This window comes from Ambystoma mexicanum, chromosome 7q (assembly GCF_040938575.1).
Source record: "Ambystoma mexicanum isolate Mex_15411 chromosome 7q, UKY_AmexF1_1, whole genome shotgun sequence".
Lineage (NCBI taxonomy): Eukaryota > Metazoa > Chordata > Amphibia > Caudata > Ambystomatidae > Ambystoma > Ambystoma mexicanum.
In genome coordinates, this window is record NC_090941.1 from 665,823,640 (window position 1) to 665,835,762 (window position 12,123).

General features: G+C 47.5%; 1 protein-coding gene across 1 annotated transcript in view; it reads right to left on the reverse strand.

Moving 5' to 3' along the window:
* POLR1D (RNA polymerase I and III subunit D) overlaps positions 1 to 7,713 on the reverse strand; it is an 81,100-nt gene extending 73,387 nt beyond the window's left edge. The window contains exon 1 of the mRNA XM_069639046.1: positions 7,526 to 7,713. Coding sequence (XP_069495147.1) covers positions 7,526 to 7,617 — 92 coding nt within the window. The 5' untranslated portion in view covers positions 7,618 to 7,713. The remainder of the gene's footprint in view (positions 1 to 7,525) is intronic.
* Between the last annotated feature and the right edge of the window lie 4,410 nt (positions 7,714 to 12,123).

The following is a 12,123-nucleotide window of genomic DNA, read 5'->3' on the forward strand; positions in this document are numbered from 1 at the left end:
ACCAAGGTTTTTGGCTCACAGTAAGATGAAGGAAGAGGGCCCAAGGAGAGGGCTCAGAGTGAGAGGAGGAAAAACATGAGCAGGGGTCCCAATGAGAATAATCTCAGTCTTACTGACATTAAGGCAGAGATTGTTGGAGGTGCACCAATCCTGAACTGCGGATAGACATTTAGGAATGAGCAATAGAGGAGAGGAGGCTGAGGGGGAGCGGAGTGTCATCTGCATTAACAATAAAAGTTGGAGAAGTTAGAGATGAGGTGGGCCAAAGGGGCCAAGAGCCAGGGTGAGAGGATAGAGCCCTGGGGAACACCACATGTGGTGAGAGGTGGAGGAGAGAAAGGACGCAAGTTGGACCTGGGATGGTCGGTCCAGAAGGAAGGTCGTTAGCCACTCCAAGTCCTGATCCGTGATGACCAGGTTCTCGCGGAGTCGATTGCAGTGGATGGCGTGATTGACCCCATCACAAACAGAGGAAAGGTCAAGGAGGATGAGGACAGAAGGAAGGCTAGAATCAAGATTAGAGAGCAGATCTTCACGTGTGTTCAGAAGAGTAGTTTCCATCTGGCTGCTCTGATGCCAGACTGATGTTTATGGAGACAACCAACAGATTCAGCATTGAGAGTAAGCTGGGAGATGGCCAGCTTTTCCAGGAGTTTGCCCAGGAAAGGAGTAATAAAGATCGGGCGATAGTTTGCTGGACAGGTAGGGTCGGCAGTAGGCTTTTAAAAGAGGGGGTTCACAAGGAACCAGGCCGGAGCGACTGTGTCAATGTGGTCCTTGATTGTCCTGGAGGAGCAGGGGAGCACCTGTTGGACGACACTCATAGATCGGACCGGTCTAGAAACATGGTCAGGTGTTACCAGAGAGAAGAGGAGAATGGAGGAAGAGAGAAGGAGAATGGAGGAGGAGAGGGAGAAGTGACCAGAGGGGGTCCAAGAGGAAGGGGAGAGCGAGGACATGATGTACTGGGTTTTAGTGGTGAAGTGAGAAGCCAGTGCCATACAGAGGGCCTGGGAGGGAACAGGAGAGTTGGAGACTGCAGTAGGATTGGCCAGCTCCTTGCAGATTTGAAAGAGTTCTGCAGTTTTGTTAGAGGCTGCGGAGACGCTGGCTTGGATGAAGACTCTTCTTGGACAAGACAGTCTGTATTGCCTTTGGAGGGGGCGGCAGGGCCAGTTTGTCAGAGAATGTGCCTGAAGCCCCCCACTTGGCGTCTCAGGGTGGCGTGGTCAGAATCATTCCAAGAGTTCCACTTGGAGGTAGGCTTCAGACGGATTCTCATGACAGGGGCAAGGATTTGCAGAGCATTAGAGATAAAAAGATGCAGGTTAGAGAGGGATGTATCAGAGTGAGAGTCAGCCGCAGGAGAGTAGGTAGAGGCAAAGGTATTCATTGACACACTTCATGGACGACTGATCGAGAAGGTAGGTGGCAGTTCTGGGGCAGACTTTGCATGAGGGACAGAGTTTCAGGTTAGAGGAAAGCAGAATGGGGTCAGTACAAGAGCAGTGGTGAGAGGGTTAAAGAGGGGGGGATATCTGAGGAGATGGGAACATCCAAGGTGTGTCCAGCGGTATGTGTCGGACCATAGGATAGAATGGAAAGTGTGTCGCAGAAGAACCCAGAGGAGGAGTTAGAAACATCCAGGTGGCTGTTGAGGTCTCAGAGAAGGAGAGGTCGAGAGGTAGAGGCGAGGAGAGGACAGCCCACACAGAGCTAGAGGCGAGGAGAGGAGAGGACAGCCCACACAGAGGAAGAGGGCAACCTGGCCAGGAGGCTTGTAGATGGTGGCCACAGTCCGAGAGAGGCAAGGAGAGATTGCAGACCAGGCATTCGAAGGAGGAGTAAGCCTGGGGAACAAGGACAGAATCGGGGACCCCCTCTGGAAAGATCAGCGTTACTTCACCTCCGGGTCGGTTGGTTCTGGGCTCGGCGAGGATCTTGCAACCATCAGGGATGGGAAAGTCAAAACTCGTGAAAGCTGGCCGTGAACCATGTCTCCGTGAGAGCAAAGACATCAAGGACAAGTTCTTCGACGAGGTGGAAGATGTCAGGAGTGTTGGACAGCAGAGCAAGAGTTGAAAGTAGCAACGTGGAGCAGGTTGCCACATTTGAAAAAAGTCTTCCGGGGTGGGGTGCAGGCTAGAGGTACACCCAGCGGAAGTGGTAGAGAGGGCAGAGAGTGTGCAGAGGTGGGATAGTAGCCAGAGAGGAGAGAGGTGCCAAAGAGGCGGCAGAGGAGCCTTCTTTTTGACAGGCATCTCCGGCTAATCAACTTCCGTGGGGGATGCCTTTCAAAAAGGTTGAGATTGGGCTGAGGGCCATGGACCAAAACTGTGCCAATCAGATAGACATTAATGATGGTCGTGGAGGAGTTGAAGGAGGCCAAGAGGACCTCCCACTGAGTACCACCATTAATGGGGTAGGAAGAGATGGGAGAGAACCAAGACCATATGAGGGTCAATAGTTGTGTGTACCTCCATCATACAACTATAATTATAGTGTCACCATTAACATAAGACATCCCACACATCTTTACTTCTTTATTCATCAACTGCCTTCCCTTATCCCCATTCCATTCCTCCTTCAGGTTCTACTCCAGCTACATTCCATGTTCTACCAGCCACAACATCCCCCCCCTTGCTTATCATACAAGTTCACTCCTCAATCTGTCCAATAAGACTTAAGGGTTTACGAATAGATCTTTGAGGCCGAATAGTGGCCGCCCCTCGAATTCCCTTGCCAGGCAAACAAGGTGGAAATGTCCACAGTCTTTGAGTGACATGAGACCAACAGGTTCTTCATTTCCCCGCCCCTCATGTGGTTCTTCATTCCACCTTTCCTCACATGTTTCTCCTCCATCTGAATCATCCAGGAACATTGCATGAGAACAAAGCATCCCCAGCTAACTCACTTCCATCCCTCATGTCAGTGACCATGGGCCTTTTAACAGACGTCACAGTTAGGGGCTCTGACTCAACTAGAGCCCATCTTTCTTCGCTGCCTCTGCCACCCTAGTATACCCTCTGACTCAACTAGAGCCCATCTTCCTTCGCTGACTCTGCCCCCTAGTATACCCTCATCTACCGGCATCAGATGTTCTTCAGCTCTTCTCTTAAAAGCGGTCCAAACTTTGTCCTTTCTTATTTCACTTTCCTTCTCACCAGTTGCTTCATCTTTTATGCAGTTATAAGCTTCATGCCGTGGAATGTGGTCCTTCAGCTGATATTTGATCACTCTCAATGGGAGCACACCCAGTCACCTCATGGGGAATCTCTCGATAACTTTTTAGGATTTGTGAATTGTCCTGCAGCTCTTCTCAAGGCAGCCAACTTCTTCTAGACATCAGTTGTGGTTACATCACATCAGCCCCAAACAACTGATCTGCAAAAAAGGGACGGGTCCACTTTGTGCCATAACCTGTGAGCTTGCAGGCCATAAAAGAGACCCAAGGAAAGCAATATGGTACCAAGTGATCAGACCAGGTGACCTGAACAAGTAAAACCTGCTGTCAGACTCTCTTCCAAGAAAATGAGGTCAAGCAGATTCCCATTCTTATGGGTGGGAAGATGATTACACAGGCCTAACAATAAGTCGAATAGGCTAGTCACCAGAGTACTGGCACACAGATCAGTAGAGTCATTCAGATGAAGGTTAAAATACCCCAGCACAACTAAGTTGTGATGTATCAAAACCTAATTAGCAACCAACCGAGCAAAATTAACAGAAAAATGTGCTCGACCAAGGTGGTCTACATACCATGTTACAATTCACCTGCACTCTGGCCAAAAAAAGTTTACGAAGCAGTGAGTGCTCCATTAAGATACGCTGGCATTGGAAGGAAGCAAGATTAATTATTGCTATGCCATCACCCTGAGAGGGTTGGGGGGAGGGGGCTGTCTAGGCGCAGTACCACATAGGTTTCTGGCAGCGTCTGACAAAGATCAGGGTCAGAGCTAGGCGAAAACCAGGTCTAGAACACACAAAAAAAAGATATACATGGGCCCATATCTTCCAGATTGTTATTTAAAGGTCATACTGATGAGCCCCTGCTGATCTTGCATTGATCTGCAGGATCCAAGAGGGTCCTAGGCTAAGATTTAGAAACACATTCATTCAATTAGATTCTCTTGTACAAGTGTGGGGTGGGGAAATGTATTGCCCATGTGCATGTCCTTTACATATAGACAAACAATTGCATCAAACTCGCAGGTTTAGAGCAGGAGCATAAAAAGCATTGTGGAATGTGCACTCTTCTCTGGACACGTCTGTGCAATTAATCTATTCCCACTTATTTGCCTTCAGCTATATGCATTTTTGGGTTGGCGGTGCAATATTCTCTTGTAACAGGTACTATGTTAAAGCACCCTCTCCCTGTCACATTGCAGATGGGTCTATCAAATGCATTTTCCAGATATGGAACTTTAGGGGTTAAACACTTAGCACAAGCACGATTTTCTGTTAATAGAATCAATTCTCTGTGCTAATTTCTGTTGCACAAATTATGATGCTCACCTCCAGGCACAAATTTTCATGATTACACAATAGACCATAGGGTGTTATGAATTACTATAACCTGTGAGTCTATGAAGGGATAAGCTGAGGATTCCATTTAATGGTGCTTAATTTTCCAAAACACTTAGCATTTAAGTTGCACCAAAATGCTATCAGTTTTAAATTGTGCATATCGGCCAAAAATGCATTACCATGGGTTTTGAAGAAATAGTATCTCGCTTTGTACTGCATTTAAGTGGCAGACATAGGGCATTAGATTTAATACTGCATCTTTATCCATGTTACAATTCCCCTACATTCCCAGGATTTTACCATGGATAATACGATGGGCAATTGGATTTATTTTGGAGGTTTGCATAGTTACATTTTAAATGTGGCTTCTCATTTTGGGAACACAGTTTTAGAGCATGGGTCTGCAACATTTGCCTCTACAGATGTTTAGCAATACAACTCCCATTAGACCTAGCCAACATTCAATGGAGAGGGATCATGGGTGTCGTATTCCAAAACATCTGGAGCGCCACAGGTTGCAGACCACTTGCTTAAACCCTCAATCTGGAACTGCTGCCTCAAAGGTTCCTTTTCACCGACTGTCTGGAACCCACTTTCCAATATGGGCTGACCACCTCTGGTGAGAATTCTGCCTCTAGCCTGCCTAGGACTCAGCCATCCTGATTTTAACTCTGTTCCCCCAGCCACCACCTTCCAGTTGTATCCAGAAGGGCCAGCCTGCCACAGAGTGGCTGAACTTTCAGCGACGCTGTGACTGGCTGGCACTGCTGTCTGTCACAGCACTAGCAGCCAAGAGAATTGTTGCAGGGGAAAGCGCCAGGTACGTAACTGCCTCTGGTATCCCAGAGGAAGTTGAAGCACAAAGCCTGGCGACCATTTTGGCCTTGCCTGCTGCGCCTGGAACCGAAGAGAGGATTGCACGCTGTACCGGACAAGATACCCCACAGCCAGTTAAGTTAATCAAAATTCCTTTTCTTTGCACATCAGTAAGTCACTTGCTGATAAAGGTGCAAAGAAAAGGAAAAATGTACTCCTTTCACGGAATCATTCCCAGCTTTCCCTTCGTTTCCTCTCCCCCCCCTTCACTTTCCCATTGCCCTTCTCTTTCCGTTCTCTTCCCCATCTTACTTTTTAATTATTTTCACCCGTCTCTGCCTCACCTTTCCCCTTCACATCATCATCCCCTTCAATTCCTCCCCCTTATCTTAAGTACCCCTTCTCTCCCTTGCTTCATTTCCACCCTTTCTCGACCTCTTTCCCAGTTCCATTCCCCTTCTCTCCTTTCAATGATCTATGTCTTCCAGACGTTTCCTCAAGCACCGAGAGTTCCAAAAAGGCTTGCAGATATCCTCCTGCATTTCAAAACCATAATCAATGTAAAATTCTCGATTTTTGCAGCCCCGTGCTGTAGCTAAGTTTTGTGTAAACCAGGCCAGAATAATGCTACATTCAGCTTTTGTTTCTAGCACAGCTTCATTGGAACAGGTGTTCCGATTTGAAAAAGAATTATCCAGAGCCGAACCCAAAACTTTGGGCCAGTGCTTCCACAGATCAGTGCATCTGGCTAAAGCACAACATTTATAAATACACCATGCCTGCAGACCTTAGCAATAAACTCTCCTTTCTCGTCCTCCCCCCTTCGGTCTTTACCCTTCTTGTTCTCTTTCTTTCCATTTGCTTGTATCCTTTGCAGCCTGTCATTCTAACTACTTCCTTTAATCTCACTCCTTATCCTTCTCCTTCTCCTTTCCATCCGACTGACACACACAAATCCCTCGCTTCCCGTGGGCCTTACACTTCGTCACCAACACCTCTCACCAATCCACTGGGGGCAAGAACTCGCACATCGAAGCAGGAGCTAACCTGTTACCCCAACTTCCTGATCCAACTATAAAGCTTTGTGCAGCACTACCGCTTCCCTTTTGCACTCCCTTTTGTCCTTTCTCCCCGTTTACTCTTCCTCCTCTCACCCATCCACTCTGCATCTTTCCCCTTTCCCTACTCCCTTTCCCTTCTTTCTCCCAACTTGTTTCAATGCTCTTAATGTCTCTCGTCTTTCCACCTCCCATTTCCCCCTCTGCTGATTTTCCTTCTCCCTTCCTTTTCCATTTCCTTCCCGCTGCACTCTTTTCTACCTCCTTTTCTTCATTTGCCTCCTCATACTTGTGTTATCACCTTCCACTTCGATCCTGCCTGCCTTTCCCTTCTCCCCTCCTTTAGTTTCCATTATTTCCTTTGCCTCCTCTCTTCCTGTCAATTTTGTTGCCTTCTCTTCCCTTTCCGTACTCTTTCTTGCATCAAGACCTCAGTGCCTTCCTGTTCTTTCTTCTTTGCCTCCTTTATTTTGCTTACTCTTCTCTGATCCTTTCCAACCCCTTTCATTCTCAACACTTTCTTTTGTTCTTACCATTTAGTCTCCCCCCCCCAGTCCCACAACGCAACTTTACAGTCGTATAAATAAATAATAGCAGGATTAACGTAAGCTATGAAGAAGTAAAACATAATCACTTGCAAGGCTGCAGATCAGAAACAGTACAATTACTTGATTTGCCAAGGAGCCTGTTATGAATGATATCCAAAGCGGTCAGTGTTGCCACATGCACTATGTAGGCCATACACCACCTGTTCATTCTCACATGTTGTTCTGTAGACCACGCACAGCACGTCTTAGACCACGCCCATCAGACAATCTACACTACCAAATGAGGCTCCCTCCCCTCAATTTCTTACCCCACTTAAAGCACTGTGTATACGTTATGGTATGTGGGGCGGCACACCTCCCATACGAGCCTTAACTCACGAGTCACAACTGATAGTCATGCTGTAGAGTGTGGGTACAAAGTGGGACATCATTTGGCAACTATACTTTTCAAACTCGGCAGTACTACTCGCGTTATGAAGATCAGATGAGGCAGTGGCACCTCTTCCCAGGTAAGAGTATAACTAGTACCGCTAGTGATTTGATTACTCCCCATTTAAAGCAACCAACGACCTTTACCTCTCCAGGTCCTCCTCCCCCGCCGTAGGCGCCGTCGTGTTCAGTGGCGCTCTGCCTACGGCAGGTTGCAGGTTCTTTCTCACAGCCGACATCCGTCCTTCTTCGGTTATCTAATACCCACGAATTGGCACTTGGCAGCCTAGAGTCTAGTTTCTATCCGAAAAACGGACCCTAGGAACGTGTTTTCAAGTCTTCGTCACGTGGGTTGCACGTTTGTGCGTGTTTCCAAGTCATGTGCCTCAGGTTGCGAATGTAAGTGTCGTCTTTGCAAGGAGGGGAACGAGCGGGAAAGGTGGCGCAGCCTCGTGGCAGAGAGGGAAAGACCGAAGCTTTAGACAGCATCGTGGTCAAGAGCCGATGAACCTCCATTTCCAAGCGAAATTGTTTTGCAGTAAGTCTTAAATCGGTCGCATACTTGGTTGCTCTTTTAGTTTAGCGGGGCGATTTGGCCTGCTGGAGGAGGGGTATTTTGTGTGTGCATGGAGGTGTTTTTTTGCAGTGGAGCTGAGCAATGGTATCCCTCAGTTCCCAGGCCAATTACCAGTTTACATGAATGTGGATATTTGTTTTTCTCGTGGAGGAGTTTGGTTGGGTCCTGCCCGTTGGAGAGGGGTGTTTTGTGGATTTGTTAGGTGTAACAGGGCGGGGCAGGGTGGCCAGGTTAAAAAAGTAAAAAAATGGGACAGGGCACTTAACATAAAAGTAGGGCTAACTCTTGATAGTGGATGTCAAGGCACTACACTTCAGTAGCGTTTAGGGGTTTAAGTATTATTGTTCAAAGAAACACATATAATTAATGTATTACAAACAAACACTATCTCAAGTTGTAAAATGCATTATTTCTTCTGTGCAAGATTGTGCATTCCTGCCTTCCAGCCTTTCCTGCCTAACCTCAGGGTTTTCACACTCGTCTCTGGGGAAGAGCGTGGGGCCTTTGGGTTTTCGGCCACAGACCCAGTGTTTAAATAACAATACATATCTTCAGGCATTTCGCATTCATTGTTAGCTGTGGCTCGTGTGATTAAAAGCAATGCCCTGTGATTATCTGTTCATTCACATGAAAAACAGGTGCCAGCGACAGACACAGCAAAGAAACTGAGACGTGACCCCATGCAGTTAACTAATCTATCCAGCTTGCACCACATTGTGTAAAAGGACACAACGCACCAAAAAGAGGACAAGCGCATTGAAATTAGAAGTGAAATGCTGCAAGTGCAGTGACAAACAGCGCATTTCCATTTAACAAAAAAAATGTGTTGGTCATTTTACGTGCCAAAAATACAAATGGAATACACTTCAGGGAGGCATAATTCTATGGCAAGACCGGAGGCTCCTATTATGCATAACAATCTTTACTCTGAAACCACAGCAGCAAAGAAGAAAAAAACTTTTGTAATAAAAAAGTTGTAATATAAACTCATAACAGTTCCAACAGTGTAATGGAAACATCCCAATCCAAAATAGAGGGCAGGTCAGGCCCTGGGGGGCAACCAATGGGCTTAGAGCCAACCCAATAAAGGTCCATTCCTCTATCACCAATTCCTCTTTCTTTGCTGCTGACACCACAGCTAAGTCACACCTCCTATTTGTTTCCTTAGAGACTGTTAACTGGGTTTTGTGTGTTACTTTGTTGCCTATATGTATGGAATAACGTTGTCTATTACTGTGATGTATTCGCCTTGCTCAACGTTTGCTTTTCTCAGCGTTCGTTTTGCTCGGCGTTCGATTTGAAACGTGGTTGTTCCTTTTATAATAGCTGGTAACTTTGTTATTTTGTTACGGTTAAAACGTATTGGGTTCCACTTCCCTTGTATTCACGGCGGCGAACCCCGTTTTTTCTCCCTTCAGTGTACCGCCTCCAGCTACTGACACGCGTCGCCTGCCTCAGATAAATTTAAGTGGTGACGCGCGTAGCAGAGGTTTTTTCGCTCTCAGGAATCCATGTCCGTGTTCTGAGGGACGCGACCCCGTTTGGGCCTCCGGGCCTTTGTAATTAATGCCCATTGTTGTTGTGACGCGCGGTCTGTTGAGATGCTTAGATTCAAGCCTCCGCGCGTCACAGACGTTTTTCTCTTAATATTAATAATTTTTCATGTGCCTTACCAGTACGCTGCTCACATTACAGTTGCCAGCTAAGATACAGGCCAGGCCTGTTACTACCTCAAGGTTGCCACTAGTGTTGTCACCCTGCTAGGGTGTACATTTTAAAGAGAGCCTGCTCGGCTGCTCTTGTCCGAGTGTCAGCTGAAGGCTCTGTCATTGACACGTTCATTTTAATTGTTGTTTCTGCTTTTATTAATATTTACTTATTCATGTTTGTGGGCAGTGCTGTCATGGATAAGAGGATGGTCCCCTCTTCTGTAGATGCCAGCACTCAAGTGCGCCCTTCCAAGAAAAGTGATAGGTTGGGGGAGGGTGTAGGTGACCAGTCCCTTCATGCTCAGCTGTCAGTGGCACAGGCATTTCAGTCATCATTGGACACTGCCTTGTCTGACCTCAATAACACCCTTGCTTCAGCTTTTGACAAGCTGATTAATCGCATTGCTGATTTTCACCCTTCCCAGGAAGCCGGGCCCTCTGTCCAAGCTCAGTCCCCTAAAAAATGCACGAGTAAGACTAAACATATTCAAGGACAACTCAGTCCTGTGCCGTTATCTGTTTCTTCCCCTAGGAGAGGTCAAAAACGCAGGTTGGAAGAGTCCCAGCAGCCCCTCTCTTGACCAGCCCCCTCACAGCTTCCCGCTGGTGCACCCCCTATTTCTATTTCCACCTCCAATAGCTCAGACGATTCATATTCGCCTCCTAAAAGGCGCAAGAGGAAGGTGGCCCCAGTCTCTCCACAAAAAGGTCCGGTCCTGGATGTCAATGGGGTACCGTTATTTGATCCTGCCCTCATCCTACACCCTAGGTCTGCCGAGTGGCATCCTTGAGAGGAAGTTTCCTCGTTTCTGGAGTTTTGGGTCAGGCATCCCCTGCCTAAGGGGGACAGGAGTACATTACAGTCAGAATGCCCTAGGCTGGTGCTTCCTGACAAGGTGGCTCTTATACCTGAGATCGATCAGTCCATGGCTGTTTTTCTCGCTCAAAAGAGGAAAGGCCCCAAAAAAGGGGTGGACAAAGCTTGGCGTAGCTGCCAGGATAAGATGTTGGACGTCTTGGGTCCAGTGACGCACATTTTTGAACTAGCTGAAGAGGCGACGTCCTCTCATACCCTGGTTGACGTTCACGTCTTGAGGGGGTGGATCCAAAGAAGGGTTTTCCTGCTTGGCAATGCGAATGCCTCTATATCCAAGGAGAGGCGTAAATTCTTACTTACGAGGTTGGATCCTAAGCTGGCAGAAATGTCAGAGAGGAAAGGGGGTCCTTCGGCCCAAGGCAATTTGTTTGGAGATCGATTTCTGAAAGATCTTTCTGCATATGTTCATACATTCACGGCTCTGGATAAGGCACCAGCCAACATTAAGAAAGTGTTTGCACCTAAGGTTTTCCCCAAGGCTGGGCGAGGTAGAGCCTGCTCTTCCAGCCGTTTTTTTCCCAGGGCTCCTCCCGCTCCCATCTAGAGGCGCGCACAATTCCTCCTCTGCTCGGGGAGCGAATACACAATTTTTCCCTCAGCAAAATTCAAGTTGGAGAGGACGTGGCGGCAGAGGTGCTGTGAGGTCAAGAGGTACTTTCTCATGTGTTAAAAGTTTTTTCCCACAGAGGTCTAGGGAGCAGACTGGCCAGGTTCCTCCGGCAGTAGGAGGCCCTCACCTCGGATCCTTGGGTGTTGCAGACAGTTCAGGGTTATCGCATAGAGTTTTACTCCCCTCCTTGACAGTTCTCCTATCTCCTTCCCTTGGTGTTCGACGAGGTCAAGCAGTCTCTGATAGATGCAGAGGTCAAGGACCTCATTTCCAAGGGAGCGATAGTCCCGGCCTCCTACACGGCCTCACAATTTCTGAGTACCATTTTCCTGGTTCCAAAACCGGATCGGGGTTTCGCCCGGTCATAAACCTGAAGGCCCTCAACTCTTTTGTTATATACCACCATTTCAAGATGCAGGGGATCCATCTACTCAGGGACACCCTTCTTCTGGCGGACTAGATGGTCAAGTTGGTCCTCAAGGATGCATACTTAGTGGTTCCTGTGTTCCCTCCTCACCAAGAGTTTCTTCAATTTCAGTGGGGGAGTCAGGTTTGGCAGTTTGCCTCCCTTCCGTTTGGCCTGTCATCAGCCCCATGGTGCTTCACAAAGCTAATGAAGCCAATGATGGCTCTCCTCAGGTCCAAGGGGATTTCGATTATCATATACCTCGACAACATGCTCCTTTTAGCCCAGAGCTCTCAGATTCTGTGTGCCCATCTGGAGTTTACAGTGACCCTTCTACAGAGCTTAGGTTTTGTGTTAAATGTCAAAAAGTCCATATTGAAGCCTACGCAATGTATCCAATTTCTGGGCTTCAATATAGATTCAAAGCTTTGCATCCTCCTTCTCCCGGACAGCAGACTTTTAAAGATAAGGAAGGAGATTTGATACATCCTCAGGAAAGGGAGGATCTCCCTCAGGCAATTGGTCAGGGTTGTGGGGATGTTGTCAGCATCCATCCAAGATATCTT